The sequence below is a fragment of the Babylonia areolata genome, chromosome 5 (assembly GCF_041734735.1).
Source record: "Babylonia areolata isolate BAREFJ2019XMU chromosome 5, ASM4173473v1, whole genome shotgun sequence".
NCBI classification, from domain to species: domain Eukaryota; kingdom Metazoa; phylum Mollusca; class Gastropoda; order Neogastropoda; family Buccinidae; genus Babylonia; species Babylonia areolata.
The window spans coordinates 41670638-41698137 of NC_134880.1; the positions used below are offsets into that span (position 1 = coordinate 41670638).

At 43.4% G+C, this 27500-nt stretch overlaps 1 protein-coding gene across 1 annotated transcript in view; it reads right to left on the reverse strand.

The window, feature by feature from the left end:
* LOC143282074 (protein unc-13 homolog B-like) overlaps window positions 1-27500 on the reverse strand; it is a 269862-nt gene that overhangs the window by 121658 nt on the left and 120704 nt on the right. The window contains 1 exon segment of the mRNA XM_076587535.1: window positions 12172-12201. Within this exon segment, the coding sequence (XP_076443650.1) occupies window positions 12172-12201 (30 nt within the window).

A 27500-nucleotide genomic window follows, 5' to 3' on the forward strand; every position in this document is an offset into this window, starting at 1 on the left:
AAAAGAAAAAAAAGATCGATTATTGATGCCTGCTCCGCCATGCATCCGTCCAATCACGCTTCAGCATTGCTGGCCCGGGGTGGCATTTCATTCATTCATGGATTCGCTGTCGTTCCTGGTGGTTCCAGATTTTTTTTAACCTCCCTCCTTTCCCGCCCTTTTCAGGTGCTTCATTATTGATTTTTATATGTTGCGTGTGGAGGCCGCGCGCGAGAACGTGTATGTATGGGCGGGAAAGACATTGATCATATATATATATAGGATGAAGTGGAGGGGGAGGAGAGATCGAGTAGCGTAAAGGGGGGGGGGGGAGGGGGTCTTGGGGGGGGGGGACTGGGGGGGGGGTCTGGGGGGTACGGGGGTGGGGGTGGGGGTGGCGTTAGCTGAATGTAGGAGGAAACGAGAAAGGGGAGAAGCAGACATAGATGAGACACAGGAAGGTAGACAGGGGAGGGGGAAAGGGAGGTGGGGGGTGGGGTGGGGGGGAGGCAGAAGGTGGTGGGGGTGGGGGTGCACAGAGATGACAGATGGAGAAAGAGGGGAGGTGCGGACAGAGAAACAGAGATGACAAAGGGAAAGAGATGGGTAACGGCAGACAGACGAGCAAGCACAAATGACACAGAGATGGACAAGAGGACACAGATGACATCGGGATGGAGAGGGGTTGAGGCAGACAACCAAGAGGATAACACCGGGATGGAGAGGGGCTGAGGCAGACAGACAAGAGGACACAGATGACACCGGGGTGGAGAGGGGCTGAGGCAGACAGACAAACAAGCACAGATGATACCGGGATGGAGAGGGGTTGAGGCAGACAGACAAGAGGACACAGATGACACCGGGATGGAGAGGGGCTGAGGCAGACAGACAAGAGGACACAGATGACACCGGGATGGAGAGGGGCTGAGGCAGACAGACAAGAGGACACAGATGACACCGGGATGGAGAGGGGCTGATGCAGACGGACAAGAGGACACAGGTGACACCGGGATGGAGAAGGGTTGAGGCAGACAGACAAACAAGCACAGACGACACAGGGATGCTGAGGGGTTGAGGCAGACAGACAAGCAGATAATATAGATGACACAGGGATGCTGAGGGGTTGAGGCAGACAGACAAGCAGATAATATAGATGACACAGGGATGCTGAGGGGTTGAGGCAGACAAGCAGACACAGGTGATACAGTAATGGAGAGGGGTTGAGGCAGACAGACAAACAGACATAGATGACACAGGGACAGGGTGTGGGGGTGGCAGGAAGACACATATGATACAGGAAGAGGGGAGAGACCAGACAAACAGACACAGGAAGACAGTGGAAAACAGACAGGCAGACAGATTATCACAGAAGGGTGAAAAGCAGAAAGGCACATGCAGCAAGAGGTAGGATGGCAGAGAGGTGGACACAGAAAGAGGGGGAGGGCAGAAAGACATGTGGACACAGAAAGAGGGGGAGGGCAGACAGGTGGACACAGGAAGAGGAGGGCAGACAGGTGCACACTGGAAGAGGGGAGGGCAGATAGACATGTGGACACAGAAAGAGGGGGAGGGCAGACAGGTGGACACAGGAAGAGGAGGGCAGACAGGTGCACACTGGAAGAGGGGAGGGCAGATAGACATGTGGACACAGAAAGAGGGGGAGGGCAGACAGGTGGACACAGGAAGAGGAGGGCAGACAGGTGCACACTGGAAGAGGGGAGGGCAGATAGACATGTGGACACAGAAAGAGGGGGAGGGCAGACAGGTGGACACAGGAAGAGGGGGAGGGCAGACAAACAGGTGGACACAGAAAGACAAGGGCAGAGAGACAGGTGGACACAGGAAGAGGGTTAAGGCAGACAGACAGGTGGACACAGAAAGAAGAGGGCAGAAGACAGGTGGACACAGGAAGAGGGGGAGGGCAGACAGACAGGTGGACACAGAAAGAAGAGGGCAGAAGACAGGTGGACACAGGAAGAGGGGGAGGGCAGACAGACAGGTGGACACAGAAAGAGGGGGAGGGCAGACAGACAGGTGGACACAGAAAGAGGAGGGCAGACGGACAGGTTGAAACAGGAAGAGGCGCAGTGCAGACAGACATGTGGACACAGAAAGAGGGGGAGGGCAGACAGACAGGCAGAGACAGAGTGGCAGGGAAAGACAGACTGAGACTGAGACTGAGAGCCAGATATAGGACATGGTACGTCATCTTCGATTTGAACCCAAAGAAGTGTGCCAAACTGCGTACATAGCTGCCACAATGAGCACAGCAGTTCCACGGTACCTAGCTTCGATTGATCAATGCCATACTCTGGCTGCCACCAGAAAGGCAAAGTGCAATTGATACCGATGTCACACCATACTGGGTACAGCGGCTGGGAGTGGCTATGCTGGCGAAGACATCAACACAGCCTGGTTTTTCGTCAGTTCAAGATTTTCAACAAAGCGACTTGATAAAAAAAAAAAAAAGTAATAAAAAAAAAAACCGAAAAAAACTGACCTGCGCATAAACCAAATGCGCTGCTCAGGTCTTGCAGGGGAGGAGGGGGCGGGCCGTTTTCAAGAAAATGTGACGTTCTGGGAATGTACTGACTATTGGTATTAAAAAACACAGGCATACAATGTATAAATCTATATAAAATGTAGACATTTATGCTCATACAAAACCAAAATAAGAAAGCTACACAGGAACGGACACGGAGATGGGGGCGAGGAGATTGAACGAAAGATATATGGATAGTCATTAACCGCATCTTTCTTAAACGCTATTACCTCTTGCTGGGAAAGAGAATCTGGGCTAACATAGTTGCTTTCATATGGCTTCTTGAGTAAACCAACACCCTCAGAGAAATATTAATTATGTGGATAAGATCGAGTCGGCCCAGTGGACTTCTTGCACGGTCCATTTGTCCAGAAGGGCTTACACAAGCGTGTCTAACTTATTAAATTACTGTGCTCTACCGTCTCAGGCAGCTGTGCTCCTTTCAACTATATGCAGACGAGATTATATTGCTGGTATCATGATGTGATGAACAATTAACTCTACCACACACGCACAGAGAGAGAGAGAGAGAGAGAGAGAGAGAGAGAGAGAGAGAGAGAGAGAGAGAGAGAGAGAGAGAGAGAGAATGAATGAACGAATCTTTATTTTCCAACGGTGGAGATATTAGCGTTCTGACCGACTTACATATCTGCCGTTGTTTTAGAGACACACAAACACATGAATATAAACATGGTTAACTCTCTCCATAGGAGCGGCGAAAGAGACGACGTTAACAGCGTTTCACCCCAGTTACCATCATCAAAATATTGCAAGCAGAAGGCTCTTATACTGAAGAGGTGAATGTTGACAAAGAATACCACAATTCTGACGACGGAAGCTAAAGGTTCGGTCATTCAGACACCCACTGGACCGAGGGGTCTGTGTAGAGGAGAAGAGAGGACTGGCCGTACTGAGTGAGTTAAACTCAGTACATGTATAAGGACAGCGCAGCGTCGATCTGATGGGCAGAGAGAGAGAGAGAGACAGAGACAGAGAGACAGACAGAGAGAGAGACAGACAGACAGACAGAGACAGAGTGAGACAGAGACAGACAAGGACAGGCAGCTTCGATTTAGTGACAACATTTTAACGAGTACTGTCATGAACGTGGCAGTGTTTGATGCTTCAGCTTCAGGGTCCGGAGTTCTTTCAGACAATGGTTAAAAAATGACAAGAGTGGCGGTTCTTCATTGCTGCACAACATGCCATGCAGAGGGAATAATGGGCACTAAGTCAGTGTCAGCAAAGAGTTTTAGGGCATCAGGTCTACACCAGCTCATAGTAAAGTTGAGCGACGTTTAACGGAGTGGCAAATAAAACGGAGAAAAGAATATTTTCGTCGTCCTGTATGATCAATTCTAGACTTGAGTATATTGTATGCGAGGTTGGAATAAATATATTCTTGCCGCAGATCACTGAACAATTGTACATGTTTTTGTGCAAGGCCATAATGGGAGATTTCAGCAACATCGCAGCGCCAGTGAGGGGCACGAACTTATAAACAGTGTCCGTGGTGTAGGGGTCACACAACCTGGACATCTCCAGTTCTACCCCAGTGAAAGGGAGCCTCCTCAGAATCATGGGTTTGCCTGTGTGTGCTGGGCTAATCAGTTCGTCTAATACTTCGTCTGGGCATCGGTCTCTAACCTCATAGTTCGCGTCACTCGGTTGATGCGAGTTTTTGTTCGCGCAGGAAGGTTACCCATATATTATGTACACTGTACTAACACTGACATCCTGAATACAACCACACTTACAAATGGGTAGTGCCGGAACAAGAATGCTAATATTGATTTTTCGCATCCGGGTGGCGATTCCAACTCATCGTTAACGTTTAACTGCCACGCCGGCCACGCTCAACTAACAAAGCCATGCAGGTGGACACCAAGAGAGAGAGAAAGAGAGAGAGACAGAGACAGAGAGAGGGAAACAGAAACAGAAACACTGACAGATTAAAACTGGTTCCATGTAGGGCTACAGCGGAAAAAAACGGGAGCATGCCTCCTGTCCATCCAGTTTCTGTGTCGTCCAGCTTTACGATGCGAGTTGTTCTGCCACTGTGCCTTGTACATGTGAACCATGCACGCTGCAATCGCTATGTGAGAAGTCTACATTAACGTATCAGTTTCATGCGCACGTGCAAAACGGCCTCTACGGGATTCGCTCTCCGTTGTTTATTTGGTTTATAATGTGACAAGTTTCACATTATTAAAAAAAGAAAAAAAGAAAAGAAAAAAAAGCAGACGATAAATTTGTATAATGCTTTCGCCTTGGGTATGTCCACAGATGAGCAGTGGATGGATCAAGAGGACAGGACAGAGAAAAGTATTAGAAAAAGAACTAAGGAACATTACGTATAGGGGGAAATGAAGGAACCAAGCACAGAGATCACCATTCCCAACACAGTAAAAGAAAAAAGTCAGGAGGCAATAATTATGATCATAAACTCGATCTCATGTTGCCAAAACCGCTTGTGAACCGTTAATTTGTCAAATTTCACCACATATTCTGTTAGTATTATTCAAACTTTAGAACACAAAAAGTTTGTTTGTTTCCAGTGACAACGCATGTCAGTCTTCGATCGATTCTCAACCATCGAAAGTCGACGCAAGTATGAACAATGTCCACATAAATCAACTTTATGAAGCCACGAAAACAAAAGCAATAAAACATCTGAAAAACTTGAGAAACTAAGAAGAAGCGATAAATTAATGTGTTTTCTGTAACAAATGCGCGTACGTGTGTGTGTGTGTGTGTGTGTTGTGTTGTGTTGTGTTGTGTGTGTGTGTGTGTGTGTGTGTGTGTGTGTGTGTGTGTGTGTGTGTGTGTGTGTGTGTGTGCGCGCGCGAGCATACACACACGATCGAGCAAATATTCGTGCTAATTTCGCCAAAGAATAACTGAAAATACCCATCCTCGATCGTCTCCAGGGTCCCTTTCTTTCAGGAGGAATGAGGTCTGCTGTTTGTTATGTCAGTCCTCGGTGATCGTTTTCATCCGACCCTGCCTGCCATTTAAATAAACACAGCACAGTCGTTTCATCCGTCGTTTTACAAAAAGCCCACACGAACTACATGCTGCCATCCATGTCATAACCCACTTTCCAAGGAAAACAATCCATTAACCCACAGGTCAAAGGGAATGTGACGTGTGACAACATGGTTCCCAATGCAAGGGTGAGTGCTGAATTTTCTCTCTTTTTTCCCCACTTTTTTCCCCCCATGACGAAAGCTCTTCTTCTTCGTTCGTGGGCTGCAACCCCCACATTCACTCGTACATTACAATGGTGGGCTTTTACGTGTATGGCCGTTTTTACCCCGCCATGTAGGCAGCCATACTCCGTCTTTTGGGGGGTGCATGCTGGGTACAGCCTTGTTTCCATGACCCACCAAATGCTGACATGGATTACAGGATCTTTAACGTGCGTGTTTGATCTTCTGCTTGCGTATACATACGAAGGGGGTTCAGGCACAAGCAGGTCTGCACACATGCTGACCTCGGAGATCGGAAAAATCTCCACCCTTTGCCCACCAGGCGCCGTTACATAGATTTGAACCCGGGACCCTCAGACTGAAAGTCCAACGCTTAAACCACTCGGTTAGGGCGCCCGTTTCCCAATTAATTAAGGAACTGAATCGCAAATGGAAATTTCAAAGCGATGTATGATCTGAGTAACAGACTCTAAGAATGTTATTCACTGTTTGTGGAGTTAAAAAGTTAACTCGAAACCGAGATTAAGTGACGATAGAAACTGGGTGTAAGGTCTTGGTCTCCCTCTTATGCTGCTGGTGATGCTGCTCCTCCTCCTCGATATCTTTTCCCCCCTCTCTCAAACTGCCTAGGAATATTTACTTACATCTGGCCAATTCCTGTGAAGGCTGGTGTGGGGAGTGTTTTCTGCAGTTTTGGAGCTGACTGATCATTCATGCCTGGACCTTTACCATGCCACTATCTCACCATCCCTCCAACCCCAGTAATTAAGGTGGTCTGCTTTGGGGGTAGCCACAGGGATGATCCTCCAATACTACTATTTCTGAGGTGTCAATTCCTATGTTCCCAAATTAAATGTGTTCACTTCTTACCAATTCCTATGTTCCCAACTTAAATTTAAATGTGTTCAGTTTATGTTGCTCATTTTACTTTTTCTTTTATTTAAAAAAAAAATCTTCAAAGTCTCTAAAATGTGAACACTATAACACTTGGGCATAAAAATCAACTGAGGTAATTTTCAGTAACATAACCATGTATGTGCAGGCTCAACCTGGAGCATTATAATTTATCAACTGGATCAAACTTGTATATATATGGGAACTGTTTGTTCATTTTGCTCTATGCATGACTGAGTGAGTGAATTACTCAAATGGCATGTGAGAAAGGGAGAAAGGGAGGGAGAGAGAGAGAGTGCACTGGGATGGTGGTGAGTGAATGTCCTGACCTTGATGGGGCCAGTACTTGCTTCTTTTCATGTTTTTGTTTGTTTTTGCACTTACATTCATAATTTTAAAATGCACAACTTGTGAAGACTATATGGTGTTTAACAACACAGTAATGGGCAGTGTATAAACAACAGAAGAAAAATGAATGACACTGACTTCGTCTTGGACATCAAACCATCAATGATCAAGCTATGAAGATTGCCATTTCAATCATGAGCAAGACTTGTTCTCTGTTTGTTTGTTTTTCTCTGTGTGTGTGTGTGTGTGTGTGTGTGTGTGTGTGTGTGTGTGTGTGTGTGTGTGTGTGTGTGTGTGAGCTTAAAGCATGACCACAATATTTTGTCATACTGATTTATTTAATAAAACTTGCAAAAACAAAACTGGTTAACATATAATGCCTTGAAATAATCCAATAAAAGTGAAATAATGATGTTAATAATAATGAAATAGAAATGGTAATACTGATCATTCTATTCATGTTTCTTCAGCTAGGAATATTGATTTACTAGATGAGCTGATGGTTTCAAACAAAACCAAAAGGGCCATTAAAATTGTGTGCAGGTGTGTGTGTTTGTCACTGTGTGTGTGTGTGTGTGTGTGTGTGTGTGTGTGTGTGTGTGTGTGAGAGTGAGAGAGAGAGAGAGAGAGAGAGAGAGAGAGAGAGAGAGAGAGAGAGATGCTTCGCTTCAAACATCTGGATTCAGAATTTTCTTCAAATGATGTTATGTACAATGGTCTACTCTTATTTCAAAGAATGAATAAGTCATAATGTCAACAGTCAAATCCCCAGTCTCTTGGAGTCTCTCTGTCTTTCTCAATTTGTGTTCGTCCAAATTATCAAGCATTAAATTAAACCCCGATGGCATTTGTATCTAGATATATAGAATCAAACTTCAATTAATAATTCCCTCCATCTGTCTATAACTGCCTCCATACTATCAAGTATCATCATCATCATAAACATTATACTGTCAGATTAACATGTACATATGTATACATGTATCTGCTCATCCACCCACCATCCCTTCCCTTGTTCTCTCTCTCTCTCTCTCTCTCACACACACACACACACACACACACATACACACACACACACCTTCATTCCCATACATCAGAACTGAATGACTACATGAATCAAACTCACTCGTTCATATGAGTGAACATGGGACTTGCTGTCCATAAACACAGAAGCAGATACCATGACCTATATATCATAAATGCACACACTATTGTATGCAAACAGGCATGTGTGTCTGTATGCCTGCTGTCAGACAAATGACCTGTGTGTATGCTTGTATGTGTGCATGTAGTTGCAAGCATGTGTGGGTGTGGGTGTGAGCATGCACAAGATCCCATCCACATGCAGATGTATGAAACATATGCCCTGCAAGAAAGATTTATTACCCCTTTGTTTTGTTTATTGTTTCAAATATGTATATAGTCCACGGCTGCCACGGGGCCATGACAGGGCAGTAAACACAATAAAACCCCACAAAAACATAACTGTGTCAAACCATAAAAATCCTGTCAAATGTGTAAAAAGAAAAAGACTATTCTATAAAAACAAATGAGTATTGTTTATGTGTTTTACAACACAAAAGAAGTTCCCCTTTTCAGGTAAAGTATTCTGTAACTGTAAAGATCACAGTATACAATTTCAACAAAGTTCTTAACTCAATTTACTATGCAATCATATAATCATAAATGGAAAACATGCTACAATACATGTGTCCAAAATACATGTATCAAAACTGGCTATAAGACCTGCCAACTGGCAGCTGTAGTTCCTGGGCACAAAAACAAATAAAAAACAACAACAGGCGCATAATTAGTTCAGAAATAGACAAAGAATCAGAATGTATTCATAAGATTTTCTGGAAACTGACGCTAAAGTAATGACTGGTAAGACAGAAAATAAGAAAAGGATATGTCACAAACTGAAAAAAAAAGAAAGAAAAACAACAACAACAAAGACCTCACAAAAAAACAGTACACAAAAAAGTGATAGAAAAGAGGAAATTTCTTGTGCATAATTTCTTGGGAATATCATATAAATCCAAAACAGGAAGAACCCTCCCCCACAGTGGATGAGTATATGGGAGAATATTGATCAATCTAAGGCACCCTATAGTTGTAAACTAAAAGCTACAAAATTTGCTTGTTGAAATCAGAGACTGCAATGGTCAGTGGGTGAGTATGCGCATGTGTGAATATGTGTGTGCGTCTGTGCGTATAAATATCTTCCTGATAAAGTGATAAGAATCCTTTTTCATGCCTATATTATGCATGTGACTGTAGTATCCGTATCAGTATCGGTAGCTCAAGGAGGTGTCACTGCATTCCGACAAATCCATATACGCTACACCACATCTGCCAAGTGATGCCTGACCAGCAGCGTAACCCAATGCACTTAGTCAGGCCTTGAGAGAAAAAAAAAAAAAAAAAAAAAAAAAAAAAAAAAAAAAAATGCAGGGCAGATAAAATTAAATCTGAGGTGAATAAAGACACATGGATACACTGTTTTGTCATGATGTATCCTGTTCAATACACAGAATGCCTTTCATGTATTGCTAACAACCTAACAATGCCACTGAAATGTGACAGCTGCATTTGTCTATGTACAACACTTTTGTTTACAACAGCATGGGTGTGTCGATTCTCGCATGAAATGTTGACACGAGGAATTTGCTCTGGCTGACTGAACACAGAAAGCAGGTTCATGGTCAGGATGTTCTGTTTAACCACCCCACACAGAGCCAGTCCCTGCCTTTAGCTGGCGAATGTAAAAGTTTTGCCATCAAAAAAAGAAAAAGAAAGAAAAAAAAAAGGAAAAAAAAAAGACCTTAGTCTTATAATGTTAAAAAAAATAACCTAGAGAACACAAATGTCATCTACCTTTGTTGCATTTCCACATTTCTCCATATAAAAATGTATTAAAAAATGTAAGCACTGAATTTGAAATGCACACCACTTGATTCTGTTTATATATAGTAATATACATATTTCTTGTTCTGAATTTTTTATATGGATTTAACACAAAAAGTTGAACTAAAGTACATTATCTGTATCATTACTCATGGAAATTCATTGTCCTTGTCTGTTTGTTTGAGGAAGGTAATTTTGCTTAAAAGCTGCACCTATCTTCGTTTTGTTGATTTCTGCAAAATATAGGGAGTAACTTCGATCCCTATATATACATTATCTGTTGAGACTATAAAATAATGAATCATCGATTCTAAATCATGTCATAAGTGTGTAGTTGGGCAGATTCTGATAACCATAACCAATGTTTTTATGAAAGAAAGATTAGAAATAAATAGAATAAAATCTTGGATTTCTAGCTCAGTCCAGGATCATCTTCATAATGCCAGGGCAACTCTAGCGGTCAAAGATGCAGAAATTAAATTCCAGAATTTTGATTTTTTATTGTGGATTTCTATTTGCTGTGACATGTATGAGTATGACAATTAGAAATGACTGACAAGGAAAACAGATGGAACTGTCTTCTAGTTTAAAAAATATTTTTCTGTCAGTATTTCAAATTGTCTATCTAGGTCAATAGGTGTATTAAAAGCACTCTGTGTATTGTGAGCAATGACCATCACCATGTAACATTATTCATCCATGATACTAATCAATAGTCTAAGCGGATAATTTATTGTTGTGAGACACCTGCAAAACCCTAATAAGGTGACAGCTGGTACAATTACTAAACTACCCAAGAGAAAGAAGAACAATACTGGTGTTACTTCACTGTTTTGATACTTTTTTTGTATTCTCTGTGTGAAATTCTTGCTGCTCTCCCCAGGGAGAGTTTGTCATCACAGTGCAATGTCACCTTTCTCCCCCCCACCCTTCCCAAGTTTTATAATCAAAATGGTTTTAGTAAGAATTTTGTCGAACACAATTCTTTTGTTTCTATGGGTGATTCTAAGAAATCATGCTGCACACAGTACCTTGGTTTATTATGTCAGTTTCAAGTGAGATGGTATGATTAATGAACAATGGAAAATGCTGTTAAAAAAAAAGGGCTAAAAACAATTTTTAAAAACACCAACAACAAAACAATGTATAACTTATATTCATTTTGAAGAGAAATAATTAAGAGCTAAAATAAAATACAGATCCTATATTAATTATTCAAACAATCAGCCCAAGAGTTTTTAAAAAAAGAAAAAGAAATTATAAATGATGAATCATCCCTGGTGAATAAATTAACACATGTACTGGATTGTGGCAGACTGGACACAATAACTTTCTCACATGAGTCACATATTTTGTTATCAGACCAGCATATGCTGATATATACCTGTTGAACAATTAATTGGAAAGAAAAAAAATTGCAAGTATCTGTTTATTCTAGATAGTGGACAATATGACACAGCTTCTCTCTCTCTCTCTCTCTCTCATGCACCCATTTACTCACACACACACACACAAACACACTACCCTCTCCCCCAAAACACAGAGCAAATTAATATAATCAATAACAATAAAGTAAATCATAGTTGTAATGGAAGTTCTCAGAAGAAGGACCTCTACAATGACATACTGATGAGTTAAACAAATGAAACAAATAAGATTCTGAAAAACACAGAATTTATATAATTCAATGACTTACTCTCTTATCTAAGTATATCAGCATGACTGACCTCCCTCTCTCTTTCCTCACTGCCCCTCCCCCCACTCCCCCCCCCCCCCCCCCCCCCCCCCCCCCCCCCCCCCCCCCCCCCCCCCACACACACACACACATACCACACACATACACACCACCACAGGGGCTTGGGGAAATATAACTGTGAGAAAGAAAGGGGGACAGTTTGACGGACACACTGTCAAAGACAGACAGACATTGAAACATACTGAGACAGACCGAGTAACAGAGAGAAAGAATCATCGAGAGGGGAAAGGATCGGGCGACCGAAGGGACTGCGAGTCAGCTGTGTGGATTCTTCGTCTGCTGTGCGAGCTGTTATTGATCAATGGCGAAACAGAAGACCACAGGCACTGATATTCAGCTACTACTCGCCTCCTGTTCTGGAATCTTTGACAATGTGTGTACATGTGCAATGGCCTTGATTTCAGGGACGGAGGACAGGAAAATGCAGATACAGAAAGAAAACGAACATCAATATCTCTGAGGTGAAAGGGAGTCTTTGAAATAGCAGATCTATAGAGTCACATAAAATGATCAAAGATTGAAACAATGCTTACCTGGAGGGCCGGCCAGTCGCGCTTTTTTCACTGCAAAAGAAAACAAACATTCATTAGCTGAGGCAGAAAAGCATGGGTACTAATTACACCAAAAATTATGAAGAGTGTGGTCAAAATATCCAAAGAATTTACAAGAGACAGACTGATATCTTCAAAAGAAAATCCCCAGAATTTTTACGAGCCACAAAGCTCGGCTGAGATTCTGTCACAGAGCGATGAAAAGCAGACGACAATCATAATCCTTCCACATCCTTTAAAAATCACTCACCACAAACACACAGTAAAGACATAATTCACTCTTGCGTCGGTACTCCAAAACGAATCGGCAGTGGCATCGCTGCAGCACTACTACGCGGCGAGTGATTCACATGCTGAAAGCTTCTGTGGTTACTGATGAAACAGTGGCACTCGGAAACGGCAATCGTTCACAGCCAGCTCCGGCAGCCATTTTGTGTGACGTCGGTCCACTCGCCTTATCAATATTAATGAAGCCTTCCTTCCATTCACCCGTTGGCTCTTGGAACATGCAAATTGAGTGCAAGTCGGGAGTACACTTGTCACTTCACACACGCATCATGACTGGACTGGGACTGCGGATTAAATCGTTCAAGATAAAAACTTTTTTCTTTGTACTCGCTTTGCGCTTAAAATCCAAGAACGCGCACATGGGCAAAGCAACATCGATGATAAGATACACTGACCATAGTGTTCGACTTAAAACTGGAGTGTTCGACAGAGTTTAATAATTTTTGGGGGGTGGGGAAGGAGGGTGAAGGGTGTGGGTGGGAGGAAGGAACGTCGTTTTTTTTTAAACCCTGGAAATGTTGACATGTAAAAAGGGAGTTGAGAAGTTCACTGACAGTTATATAGGTATACTTTTAGTCCAGAAACATAAGATATATGAATCACTGACGGAGTCAACTTGAACTTCAAGGTATGCCGGCCATGTCTATTTCAAGAATGTGGAAAAAAAGAAGAAGAAGAAAAGAAACAAACACAAGAGCCGGAGAGAGAGAGAGAGAGAGAGAGAGAGAGAGAGAGAGAGAGAGAAGGCCTACCCACTCTCCCTCTCACACACACATACACACACGCCGCGCGCGCGCGCCGCGACACACACACACACACACACACACACACACACACACACACACTGACACACACCGCGTGCCTCCGTCAGTCGATCGTCGGCTGACATTCGCATTGTCACTCACCCGGCACTGACGGACAAACACGTGACAGCCCCGGCGGATGTCATGCCTTCACACACGCATGTACAGCACACACACGGCATTCACACACCGTGACACGCACACACACGCACACACACACACACACACACACACACACACACACACACACACACACACACACACACACATACATGCCCGGCTGGCGCGCGCACGCGCGTGCACACACAGAACAGTGGTCCGTGCGTGTGTGTCCGCCGTGTCATCAGTGTGTCATGTCAGTGTCAGTGTGATAAGAAATGTCAAGCGGTGTGAAAATGTACTGACGACTGATATTGAAAATGTTGAACTGGAGTTTGTCAGTGATAAGAGACATGAAGAACCTTCACCTTCATGAAGGCCGTGAATCGAACTGCCTCACTGAGGTGAGATACTGAGTTAAATCAAACATTGAATCCTTTCACTGAATGAAAAGAGAAATGATTAAGGAGAACCTGTAATTAATAAAGGTCGTGAATTTACTACTTTTGATAGTTAAATCAATCAATAAAATAAAAGATAAATAAAATATTTTTAAAAGAAAGAAACAAAAGAAAAGAAAAGGTCGGAATCCAGCGTACGGCTGAAATACAACCATTAATTTTGATGGCGAGCTTACAGACTTGCTTAAACCTGCTGCAACTGAGTCACTATTTTCATCCTTAAGTTTGAAAGTCTTGAAATAAATCTGCGTGAAACCGGGCGACACAATACAATGCAGTACAATACAATACAATCAATACAATGCAATGCAATGCAATAGAATACAATGCAATGCAATACACTCGGGTCGAAAATACTGTGTGCATTGCGAAGGCTCGTCACTCACACCAGATAGTCTCTCGCATCACAGTCAATCGAGTCTGACATAATATATACCTATATATGAATACATAATGACAAAAAACAAAACAAAACAAAACTGAATTAAAACAAGAAAGTGATAATACAGTACATAGCAGATTGATTTATCACACAGCAAAAGAAATTATAATACTCTCTCTCTCTCTCTCTCTCTCTCTGTACCCCACCTATCGCGCTCCCTGTCTTCCTCTATGCCTGCGATACTTGGTCACTCTAAGCTAGGCATGCACAAAGAAAGATCCTGGCAACTGGAATGAGATGCAACAGTACAAGTGATGCATCCACTGCACAGATCATGTGATGATAAACGAAGAGGTCCGCAGCAAGATCAAACAAGCAAACAGGACCTTATTATGACCTCACAGTCGTCAAGAAACGGAAACGGAAATGAAGTGGCACGGATATGTTTCCCGCTCAACAGGACTTGCAAAGTACCATATTGCAAAGGCCAGTCAGAGAAATTGGCCTCAGATGAGGAAGACGGAGGAAGAGATGGGAAGAGAATATCAAAGAATGGACAGGAATGAACCTCAGTGGCGGAATCCAATTAAGAGAGCGGTGGAGAACCGGCAGAGACAGGTGGAGGAGAGTGGTGGCGTCAGTTGTCTTCACTGGTGCCCCAACGACATCAGCGTAAGTCCATGGACAGGTAAAAGGTAACAATCATAGAAGAAACACAAGATGGGTCGAAATACCAAAAGGATTAACTGTGAACTAAAATGCGTGATGTGACTAACCAGAAGGCTGCATAGGACCTATATCCACTGATCTAAAAAACAAGAAAAACAACAACAAAAAAAAAACAAAAAAAACAAAAAACAAAAACAGGGGCCTATTTTTAGATCAGTGCCAAAATCCAACAGCGCACTGACACCCACCAAATGAAATAATACGGCACATGACGTCGCGAAGTGGAAATATAGTTTTATTTGAGGTTCCGATCTAGATTTGAACTCACAACCTTTGAAATACGAAGTCATTGCCCAGCCAACTGGGCCGAATGCAGGCACCCCGTACTGAAACCGTCTCTTCCCGGCAACAACTGCGGGTTTTAAAGACGCCACTCACCTCGATCGGGAGATGATTATAGCCGACACAGATAACCTTAACAGGACAGTGGGGGGTGGGGACCTGTCTGACATACAGATAACCCACTGAATCAACGAATGACAACATACAGTGAAAAATGCCCATTTTTTAAATTTTAAGTTGTGGTCTGCATGGCGCCCGGGGATTTGTACTCAGAACGTGTGGAATGTAATCTCGGCATCGGCCCAAGCGGTTGATTTATGCAGGCACCCTTGTCCTTCCCGCTGGGAGGGGGCGGGGAGGGGTGGGGGTTGGGGGGGGGGGGGGGGGGGGGTGGGGGGGGGGGGGGGGGCAGCAAGTTTTATTGTCCCTATATTATCTAGCCGGAAGTTTTCCTCTGATATACGGGGGTGGGTGGTAATAAACCAGGCCGACGTCGCAGGCAGTTTGTAAGTTTAAAAAAAGTGCCACTAAGTCAAATTTGAAGTGTTCAGAAACCTACTAGTTTTCACCCCAAGAGTTATATATTACGAAAATCGCCTCAGTCGGTTCTTGTGAGTGTGGTTGTTGATTCAAATAAAGATATATTTTTATTTCATTAAAGGTATAATTTTATTCGATAAGGTTACGGTCGATTTTGCACACATTTTTGGTCTTTCCTTCTTTTATCTTGTGTTATTTCATCTGCTGCGACGACTTCTCGTGCAGTGTAGTTGACACATCACACACGTGATGCACCTGACGCCAAAACGTGTTGACTGAAGACTGAACGCAAACATAATGTGACTGTGCCAGCCGTTCATAATGAAAATTATTAGAGGTTCCCCACAGATCATATAGGAGATAATAAGTTCCCATCGTTTTTTTTTCAGTCTGTTGTCTCATTGTAGGTTTTCCTTATGATGATGATGATGGCGACGACAACAACAACAAAAACAGTAACAATAATAATGATAATCATACTACTACTACTACTAATGGTAATAAGAAGAAGGTCCTCCATTTAACAGCCCTTTAAGCTTAATTGGAACAGACGATAGAATGCAAAGACGTGTAAGTGGAGCGACTGATAATCAGTATAACCATTACTATCGAGGTGAAGGACAAACATACAAAACCAAATTACCGAGCTTATATGTCAATTGAATTTAACTAAAAATCCAATAGCCTGCACCCATTACCACTGTCAACTTGAAATATCACTATAAATGTCATCATCATCAACATCAGTCTTCAGAGATGATGCTGGGAATATTTAGTGGAGGTGGTGGTGGTGGTGTGGAGGTGGTGGTGGTGGTGTGGCCGTGGTGGTGGTGTGGCCGTGGTGGTGGTGGTGTTGGAGATATTTGAAGCAAAGACCTGATACAGACGGTCCTTTGTAGAAGGGGCAGTGTGTCGTCTTTATATCTGCATCGACAGAAGTATCACAATCTACCTTCTACAACCACCAGTATGTGTGACGGGATATTAAACAAAATTCATCATCAGCGGTATCACAGTTTCTTCTCTGCCAGTGCTCTCCACGCCGTATGTGGACGCTGTGAAAGTCGCCCAGCACTCGTCTATCAATATGATGACAAAACGTTTTCCTCTGTTCAAGTGATGTAGTATTATGACATGAGTGACAGCGATGGCCAAACCGGAAGCACGTACATGACTGTCTGCACCAGCAACTGATGACAGGAATTAGGCGAGATTTGTATTAACAGCAGGTTCATAATCACAATTAGGGATACAATATCGGGAGCATGATGATCAGAATTAGTTAGGGACACAGTTAAATCAGGATCATTATCAGAATTAGGGACGAAACAACAGTAGTATCATAAACAGAAAATAGGGATGCAAAAACAGCAGTGTGATAAACAGACTTAGCACGGACGCAGTAAGATTAGTATCATTATCGCATTGACTTATTGGGAAACAACAACAGTAGTAACATAAACAGAACTATTAAGGGGCGCGACAACAGCAGTATCCTAACATAATTAGTCAAGCATGCAACAACAGAGGGTCATAATCAGAATTAAGGTATCAACAACAACAGTATAATGGTAATTTTACATAATTATTTTGAACTTTGAGATCTCTCTCTCTCTCTCTCTCTCTCTCTCTCTGTTTTTGTTGTTTTTTTCCATCGACAACACAGAACTTGGCTTACACTCAATTCGATGCATGAAAGAGCCGGAGGGTGGGGGATGGGGGGAGCTGGTACAGAAAAAAAGAAGGAGGTGGGGTGGGATGAAGGAAAAGACAACCAACGAAGAAGGCATGTCTTGCAGCACCGGTATGAAATAAAGAAATAAAAAAAAAAGAGAGCACAAATAAATGGGCTTAAATGGCGCTCTATGGACTGCATGGTTCCGATGTTAAAAGACAAAACAAAACAAACAAGCTGAGTTCGAATATAACCATTGGAACCAGCCGAATTGAATGAAAGACCTTTCATAATAATCCCCAACCGAAAACCCCTAACTGAAACCCATCTTTATCATTTCGCTTAATGAACATCGGGACCTTAAAACAAAAACTACGGCCAGATATGATAGAAAGCTCTTTTCGGAAGAAAGAACACTCTTCTTAACGAAAGAGTACTCCCCTTTCCTTCAGAGAGAGAGAGAGAGAGAGAAAGGAATGGGGAAGAGTGGGAGAGAGAGAGAGAGAGGGGGGCGGGGAGAGAAAGAAAGAGGGAGAGAGACACGGGCAGACAGAGAGAGACAGACAGAGATAGCGACAGAGACACATGGCGATAGAGGACACAGAGAAAGAGAGAGAGAGAAAGAGAGAGAGAGAAAGAAAGAGAGTGAGCGAGGGGGCGGGAGGGCGGGGGGGGGTGGGGGTTGTTGGGGGGACAGACAGACACACAGATACACAGAGATAATCGTAGAGGGCAAAGCAAGAAAACGAATCTTCTTCTTCTTCGTTCGTGGGTTGCAACTCCCACGTACACTCGTATGTATACGAGAGGACTTTCACGTGTATGACCGTTTTTACCCCGCCATGTAGGCAACCATACTTCGTTTTTCAGGGGTGTGCATGCTGGGTATGTTCTTGTTTCCACAACCCACCGAACGCTGACATGGATTGCACTGGATCTTTAACGTGCGTATTTGATCTTCTGCTTGCGTATACACACGAAGGGGATTCAGGCACTAGCAGGTCTGCACATAATTATGTTGACCTTGGAGATCGGAAAAATCTCCACCCTTTACACACCAAGCGCCGTTACCGAGATTCGAACCCAGGACCCTCAGATTGAAAGTCCAACGCTTTAACCACTCGGCTATTGTGCCCGTCAGGAAAACGAATGAAAGAAAACTCAAACCTTCGTCATTGTTAAAAGAAAAACAACTCCTATAAGGAAGACTCTGTGTGTGTGTGTGTGTGTGTGTGTGTCTGTGTGTGGGAGGGGTTGCGGTGCGGGAGGGGGGTGGGGGTGGTGGCATTCGAGGGGTGGGGGGGGGGGGGGGGGGGGGGGGGGGGGGTAAGGGAAGGAGGGTGGAGTGGACGGGTACAGACCAACACAAATATTAAATCCTTCGAAGACAGCAAGCGGGGTCCGCTGATCGATATTACCCTCATGGAGAGGACCGCTCAGATGAAAGTGGACAGACAGACAGACAGACAGACATATCTAGATAAACCGACAGACCTCCACACACACACACACGCGCGCGCGCACACACAACACACACACACACACACACAACAACAACAACAGAGAAACAAAGAAACAACAACAACAACAAAACAAAAACAAAAAACACACACACCCAAACCAACATACACACACACATCAACATACACAAACAGAGAGAGAGACAGAGACAGAAACAGAGACAGAGACAGATAGACTGAGGGAGACAGAGAGACAGAGACAGAGAGAAACACACTCGTATAAACACACACACACACATATCCACAGACGCGCGCGCGCACACACACACACACACACACACACCCGTGCGCGCGGACACACACACACACACCCGCGCGCGCGGACACACACACACACACACACACACACACACACACACGCGCACACACACACATACACACACACACGCGCGCGCGCGCGAACACAGACACAGACACACACACACACACACACACCATGCAGCTTACGTGTGTGAACGTATGCCTACAAGGTTTCCTCCACATTTTTCAATAAGCTTTCAATATACCGACGTTGGACCACATACTTCACAGAAGTTTGTTACAGGTGAAAGCAAGCGGAGCACTGACAGTTATGAACAACGCGATTTCATCACTTGTCAATGGTATGGGATGGGACCATTGTAAGCTGACAGAGCATCTTTCTTCCCCACCCCAACCCCCACCACCACATGTATGCGAGAATTGTTCTCTCGACGTACTGGTATGAACTAAGGGAATAGTAGTGGTTGTGTAGCGGAGGGGGAGGGAAAGGTGGGGCGGGAGAAATTTTTGGTGGGGAGGAAGGGGAGGGGGCCGGGCGGGGGGTGGAAGTGAAGGTGAGAGGCGGGTGTTGGGTGATGGGGGGATGAGGGGTGGGGGCAGAGAGAAGGAACGGAATCAATAACAGTGACAAACGGCGAGACAGACAGAGAGAGAGAGAGAGAGAGAGAGAGAGAGAGAGAGAGGTCGCTGGGTTTTGTTATTAATTTCGATTGCTGGACTTGTCTCCATTGGCCAAACTCCTCTGGTATGTCTGTGTGTGTAGGTGTGCACAGGCGAACGGTCGTTATTAAGCGCGACAGAAAGAGAACTACCAACTGCTGAACCTGAGCTAACAGCTGTTCCAAAGCCTAGACAAAGCAAGCCGATGCCACGAAATCTAAATAGCTCTATATTATGTAAGACGTAGACCAGCCTCGCGTTATTTTCAAGACACACCTTTGAGAAAAAAAAAAAAAAAAAAAAAAGAAAGAAAGAAAAAAGAAAAAGAAAAAAAAAGCCTGTTTGGTCTTCACATAAATTATACAAGTATTCTTCAAAGTCTCTTCTTATTCTACCTTCACTATGTGAAGAGTCACTGGGAGGCCGCACACAACTGTTCACCATGCAGATTCCACCAGGTCTGCCTGTTGTGTGTCAAAGCCTGGGTCTCTGCAAATTAAAAAAAAAAAATGTTTTCCCTGTCCATTCTGCAGTGTTGTTAGTCCATCGTTTTGGTTTCTTCTTTTCTGTCTTCCCCTTCGTCTGCCTCCCTCCACAGTTCACCAGAGGACTGATTTAGCAAGGCTGTTGGATCACGTTACATGGCCATACCAACGTAGTTTCTAACAGATATGATGTCAGCAGATCTTCGCATGGTTCTTCTTCTTCTTTCCGTTACACGACCAACATCGACGTGCCGATGACTCTGTCGTGGTTCATGCATGCTGGGTATTTTCGTGTCTCCAGAACCCACCGAACACTGACATGGGTTACTGGATCTTCGGTCCAATATGCTGCTCACTTGTGATGTGACCAGTGTCTCTGATATCTTCATGGTATAAGTTTGCAACGAAGCCTCCACAACTTCTGAAGCTGTTTGCAATTCGTGCCGTTTCAGTAATGAAGGTACTGAAAAAAAGTCTCCTTTTTCTGTGTGTCGTCTTTTGCCTTTTTGTCAGTTATCTGTATATTTGTATATAGCTATCTCCATTTGGTGCCATTTAATTTATCTTTTTATTTTCTATTCATTTTATTTGTTTGTTGTTTTCTTCTTATGTTGGACATGTGCTGCTGCCAAAAAGAAAATCTCTGTACCAAAGTATCGACAATAAAATTTGTGTATTGTGTATTGTGAAAGAAGTCAAGAACAGCTCTGGTCTCTGGCATGTATTGAAAGTCGTTTTACAAGAAGCTCGATCCTTCAGATTTTTTCACCAAAAAAATCAGTCGATAACGAACTTTCAACCACTTGAAAAAAGTAGGCTAGTTTGGAGATTCTATCATTGCAAACGATTTTGAAATAAAAACGAACCATGTATGTGCATGATCAATTAAGTGACAATACATTTATACCTGACTGCTTGGTGTCGATGAAATTTTCCACACAGACGAAGTCCTAAATTTGATGACACTTTTTTTTTTTTAGGAAAATGCACATGCATGAAAGCAAACCAGTAAGTTCATTGGAAATAATTATTATTTTTCACCTTCTACTTACCTTTCACTGCACTTTATTCTAATATACCTACCTTTTATAATTATCGTTACTTATTTATTCATTCATTTATCTATCCATTTATTTATCATTTCTATTAAATTGAAAAAAAAAAAAAAAAAATCTCAAGGCCTGACTAAGCGCACTGGGTTTTGCTGTCGTGGGTCAGGCACTTATTAGGTGCGATGTAGCGTATATGGATTTGTCCGAACTAAGTGACGCCTCTGTGAGAAACTGAATGAATAAAAAAATAATAATATAATAAAAAGAGAAAAAAAGAGATACAAAAGCAGGCCTATAATGCCGCACCAGGGTCATGAATTATATATATGTATATGTATGTATATCTATATCTATCTATCTATCTATCTATCTATCTATCTATCTATCTATCTATCTATATATATATATATATATATATATATTATACAGTGGTTTCCAGGTCACCTAACCATCTTAGACAGGATACATTATCTCAAAGATATAATCGGGGGAGTCTGAATGGCTCTTAACGTGTAAATGTATAACCGTCTTTCACATTCCCATTTGATTGCTCTATGTTTTGCATATTCCTCCTGCATTGGGTTATACGATACGACGTTGGTTTTTTTGTTTTTTTTTCCTTTTAATATTCTTGCTTGATATTACTCTCGAGGGTGTTGTAATGGTCGTTTGCGTGAAAACTGACAGACCGCTTTGATGAGGAACCATAACGTATCATAACTGTTTAGTTTCCGTCATCATGTTGTACTAAACGGTCGACCGGTGCCTCGCGACACAACAAGGCTTGGTGCGGATCTGAAAGTTTGTGTGTGTGTGTGTGTGTGTGTGTGTGTGTGTGTGTGTGTGTGTGTGTGTGTGTGTGTGTGTGTGTGTGTGTGTAAATGTTTGTTTTATCGAAATTTCAAAAGTGGATTTGGTAGAGAAAAATATATAAGTCAAATGCCTGATAATTACGTTACCAGCTTCTTCAGATTTCGAAGTAGTAATCATAAGCTGGAAATAGAAACAGGGAGACACAAAGGCATACCACAAGAGTTACGGCTTTGTAAGGTTTGTAACATGTCTGTGATTGGTGATGAATTTCATTTTATAATAGAATGTCCCAATTATGATCAGTTACGAAATCGATATGTTCCTAAAAAATATTTGTCTTCAAAATCGGTTTTTAATTTTTGTAATATGCTCAAAGGAGTCAAAAAAGTCATTTTAGCTGTAAGTAAGATGATTAGATTTGCAAATGTTGCTTAGCTATACTTTTGGAGTTAAAAGACATTTGTGTTTTCTCAACTTTTATGTGACATTGTTGTGTATTTGGAAATGTTTGTTCTGGGCACGAAAAGATTATTTTGCAGTAATCCTCCATACTCTAATAGGAGTGAAAGGATAATTAAAACTTGAAGGATGAAGAATGGTGTGTGTGTATGTGTGTGTACGCGTATGTGCGCGCGCGCGCGCGCGCGCGTGTGTGTGTGTGTGTGTGTGTGTGTGTGTGTGTGTGATGGGGAAAGATACAGAGCATTGGAAAAAATAAACATTAAAAGGGGAGACATAGGCGTAACACAGAAGGAAACGCTAACATCAAACAACTGCAACAACTATAACAAATGACCAAGTGGACTATGCAGCAAACCTTCTGCAATAGCAGATAACATCTTGAAATTGTCAAAAATACATTCACAAGAATTTTCCGAGAGTTTGGTAAAAACGATTTCAGACTCTGACATTCAGAGTATGTGTGTGTGTGTGTGTGTGTGTGTGTGTGTGTGTGTGTGTGTGTGTGTGTGTGTGTGTGTGTAGCTATCTGCGTGCGTGTTTGTGTGTGCGTGTATGTGTATGTGTGTGTTTGAGATAGAGAGACAGAGGTGAGAGAGAGAGAGGGGAGAGAGAGGGGTGCACAGAGAGAGAGAGAGAGAGAGAGAGAGAGAGCAATAGAAAAGACAATGAAGAGAGACACAGAGAGAGAGAAAGAGAGACATAGAGAGAGAGAGAGGTGAAAGAGAGAGAGGGGAGCAGAGAAACATACAATAGATAAGACGACGAAGAAACAGAGAGAGAAAGAAAGGGAGAGAGAGGTGAGAGAAGGGGGACAGAAAGAGAGAGGTGAGAGAGAGAGAGAGAGAGGGAGAGAGGTGAGGGGGGCAGAGAGAGAGAGAGAGAGAGGGAGAGAGGTGAGGGGGGCAGAGAGAGAGAGAGAGAGAGAGAGAGAGGGAGAGAGGTGAGGGGGGCAGAGAGAGAGAGAGAGAGGGAGAGAGGTGAGGGGGGCAGAGAGAGAGCGAGAGAGAGAGACAGAGACAGAGAGAAGACAGAAAGACAGCAGACCCACCAGACATCAACCACACGGCCAGCGCTGTAATTATCAGCACCATCGCAACCCCGTGGCTTCCCCAAATAGACACCTTCACACAAACCCTTCAGCTGCTCAGCACTCGACTGCAGGAACGTCGGAGCATCTTGCGTTTGATTCTCTCTCTCTCTCTCTTTCTCTCTCTCTTATTTGTATGTTAACAATATTCATAACATTATATGAGGTAGAAAATTTTCTTTACTTTTGTTTAACCCCTTCAAATGGGGAAATGGCCTTATATTGAATAAATCGTTCGTTCGTTCGTTCGTTCGTTCGTTCTCTCTCTCTCTCTCTCTCTCTCTCATTGTCCTTTCTTTTTGCGATCATGGATGTGCATGTGCATCTCAAATGTTCACACGCCGGTGGTCTAACTGAATTCTTTGAGTCCTTGAGTCTCTCTCTCTCTCTCTCTCTCCCTCTCCAGTCTGTCAGGTCGCTCCCCCCCCCCCCATCTCTCTCTCTCTCTTTTTTTTTCTCCTTTTTTTTCTTTTCTCCATTTTCCCCAACAGCAGCAGCAGTCCAGATGAATCGTTTTGATGAATAAAACATGCCGCTCATAGCAGACTGATGTGCATGAAAACAGAAATCAATCAACGATCAGCATCGCTGATTGGCGGACACAGCTAGTGGCTAGCTAGGGCTTCACTGCAGGCTGGATGCTGGGGCTGTCAACATCAGTGTGTGAATAAAAAATTCATGTGTGGGCGGGCGGGGGGGACTGAACCAGTTTTGAAACCAGACAGATAGATATGTATAAAATGGGCGTGGAAAACGAGAGAGAGAGAGAGAGAGAGAGAGAGAGAGAGAGAGAGAGAGAGAGGAATTTGTCCTACAAGGGGACTGCTGATATAACAAACATGTGGGGTTATTTACAAACAGGGATGGTGGATATGATAATCATGTCTGCATTGTCTGGCCCTTTCCTGGCTGAAATGAATAGTAGATACTGACATAAGGAATAAAACCAAGAATAAATAAATCGTTAAACAAATAGATAAACACGCAAATGGATGATTTAGTAAACGAACAACATGAGGAAAAAAAAGAAGGAAACAAATACATATACATATAAACAGATGAAAACAGGAGTGAAGATTTCTATGCATCATTATTTTGGAATACATTGTCTGGAGAGAATCTCTTTGTTATTTATCTTTATATTCATAGATATTTCGCGGATGAAAAATAATGAATAAAATGAATAAGCGCTGGTTAAAAAGACCACCGGAGATAATCTAACCGCTTGAAAAAAAAAAAAAAAAAAAAAAAAAAAGAGAAGAAAATGAACAGAATTCCATAATCAAGCTACATATGACGGGCGCAAAGCCGAGTGGTTAAAGCATTGGACTTTCAATCCGTGTGGGTCCCGGGTTCGAATCGGGTCAACATATGTACAGACTTGCTTGTGCCTGAACCCCCTTCGTGTGTATACGCAAACAGAAGATAAAAAAAAAAACAAAACATGCACGTTAAAGATCTTGTAATCCATGTCAGCGTTCGGTGGGCTATGGAAACAAGAAAATGCCCAGCATGCACACCCCCGAAAACGGAGTATGGCTGCCTACATGGCGGGGGGTAAAACACTGACATGCACGTAAAAGCCCACTCGTGTACATACGAGTGAACCTGGGAGTTGCAGCCCACGAACGGAAAAGAAGAAGAAGAAGAAGAAGAAGAAGAAGAGGAGGAGGAGAGCTACATAACTACTTCAATTCTAACCCATGTACAGAGACAACAACGAAACAGATCAGTGGTCTACAAGTGAGCTGAGTCAATAAAGAATTGTCGATTTACAACTCGTTCTGTAACAGACCAGGACAGATTGACACACAGACACAAAGACATGCAGAAAAAATCCTAAGCGGACCCTTGCTAGAAGGTGTGAAACAACCCAAAGAAAGAAAGGGAAAAAACCACAAACAACAACAACAACAACAACAAAAACCCGAAAGAAAGAAAGAGTGTTAGGGGAGGAAATGAGCAGGCAAAGTGAAAATCCGAAGACCTTTTAATCGTGTCGCTCGCTCATTTTCATTGATATCCGACCTGTGCATTAGGGACAGGAAGCAATATATACACGCACGCACACACACATACGCACGCCCGTCCGTCCGTGCGCCAGTACTAACGAACGCATAAGCACGCATGCGCCCGAACACACACACACACACACCTGCACACTCACCCCCCCCCCCCCCACACACACACACGCACGTACACAGGCACACACACATACGCACAGACACACACAAATAGACACACACACACACACGCACACACACACACACACACACACACACAGACAAACACACAGACAGACACACACACACACACACACACACAGACAGACACACACACACACACACACACACACGCACACAAACGCGCACGCGCAAAACACACACCATACGAAATGAGACCACAGACCACAAAGCCTTTAGTGGAAATTCCAAAACAAGTAATGCACGCGCGCGCGCGCACGCACAGACACACGCGCCAGTACACATGTAGATATCCCATCTATCTACGCATTGTTCGAGTTCGCCGCCATTAAGGAAGGGAAAATGTTACAAACACTCGCACACACACACACGCGCACGCATGCAAGCACCCCTTCTTCTTCTTCTTCCTCCTCCTCCTCCTCCTCCTCCCGTCACACTCCTCAATGGTGCTAAAACATATTAGATGGGATTTGCAACATCGCCGCGAGTTGGGCGATAACCGAAGTGGCTTGATTTGACCACTTTGCATGCTTACAATGTTATCAACGCTACACTTCTATCTACCCCTCCACCATCCTAAAAAAAAAAAGAAAGAAAAAAAAGAAAGAAAAAGAAATAGAACAATAAAACATTGAAAATTGATGCGGTGTTGTAGTGGTCACACACACACACACACACACTGTCTCTCTCTCCCCCCCCCCACCTACACACACACACACACACACAAAATCACACAGGTATGCACGCACGCATGCACATATACTCACACACACACACACACACACAAACACACACACAAACAAACACACACACATGCATATATACACACACGCGCGCGCGCGGGTATGTGCACGTACGCATATCCGACAAAAAACAAAAAAAAACCAAATCTCAAGCTCCGACGCTTAATTTGCTAAAGGTTAAAAGGGAGGAGATGGTGAGGGGGAGGGGGGGGGTGAGAGTGGGGGATGGGAGACAGAGGAGAACGAGAGAGGGGGCAGGACAGGAACACACACACACACACACACACATACACAGAAAGAGAGAGAGAGAGAGAGAGAGAGAGAGAGAGAGAGAGAGAGAGAGAGAGAGAGAGAGAGAGAGAGAGAGAGAGCACAATAATTTTAATGTAAATTCACCGGCCTGTGTACATTTTGGGTGCACGTGTTGCCCACACGTCTTTACTAAAATAAAACAGGAAGAACGAAACAATGAACTGAACACACACACACACACACACACACACACACACACACACACACACACACACACAGAGAGACACAGAGAGAGACAGAGACAGACACAGAGAGAGGGAGAGACACAGAGACAGAGAGAGGGACAGAGACAGACGGAGAGAGAGAGACAGAGAGAGAGAGAGACAGAGACAGAGACAGGGAGAGAGAGGGCGGGTGGGGGGAGGGGGGGAGGAAGGGAGGGAAGGGTTGATTCTCCAAACCAACAGACCTTTTTAAGAACAATGCACTCATTTCGTGTAGTGTTGGCCTTGT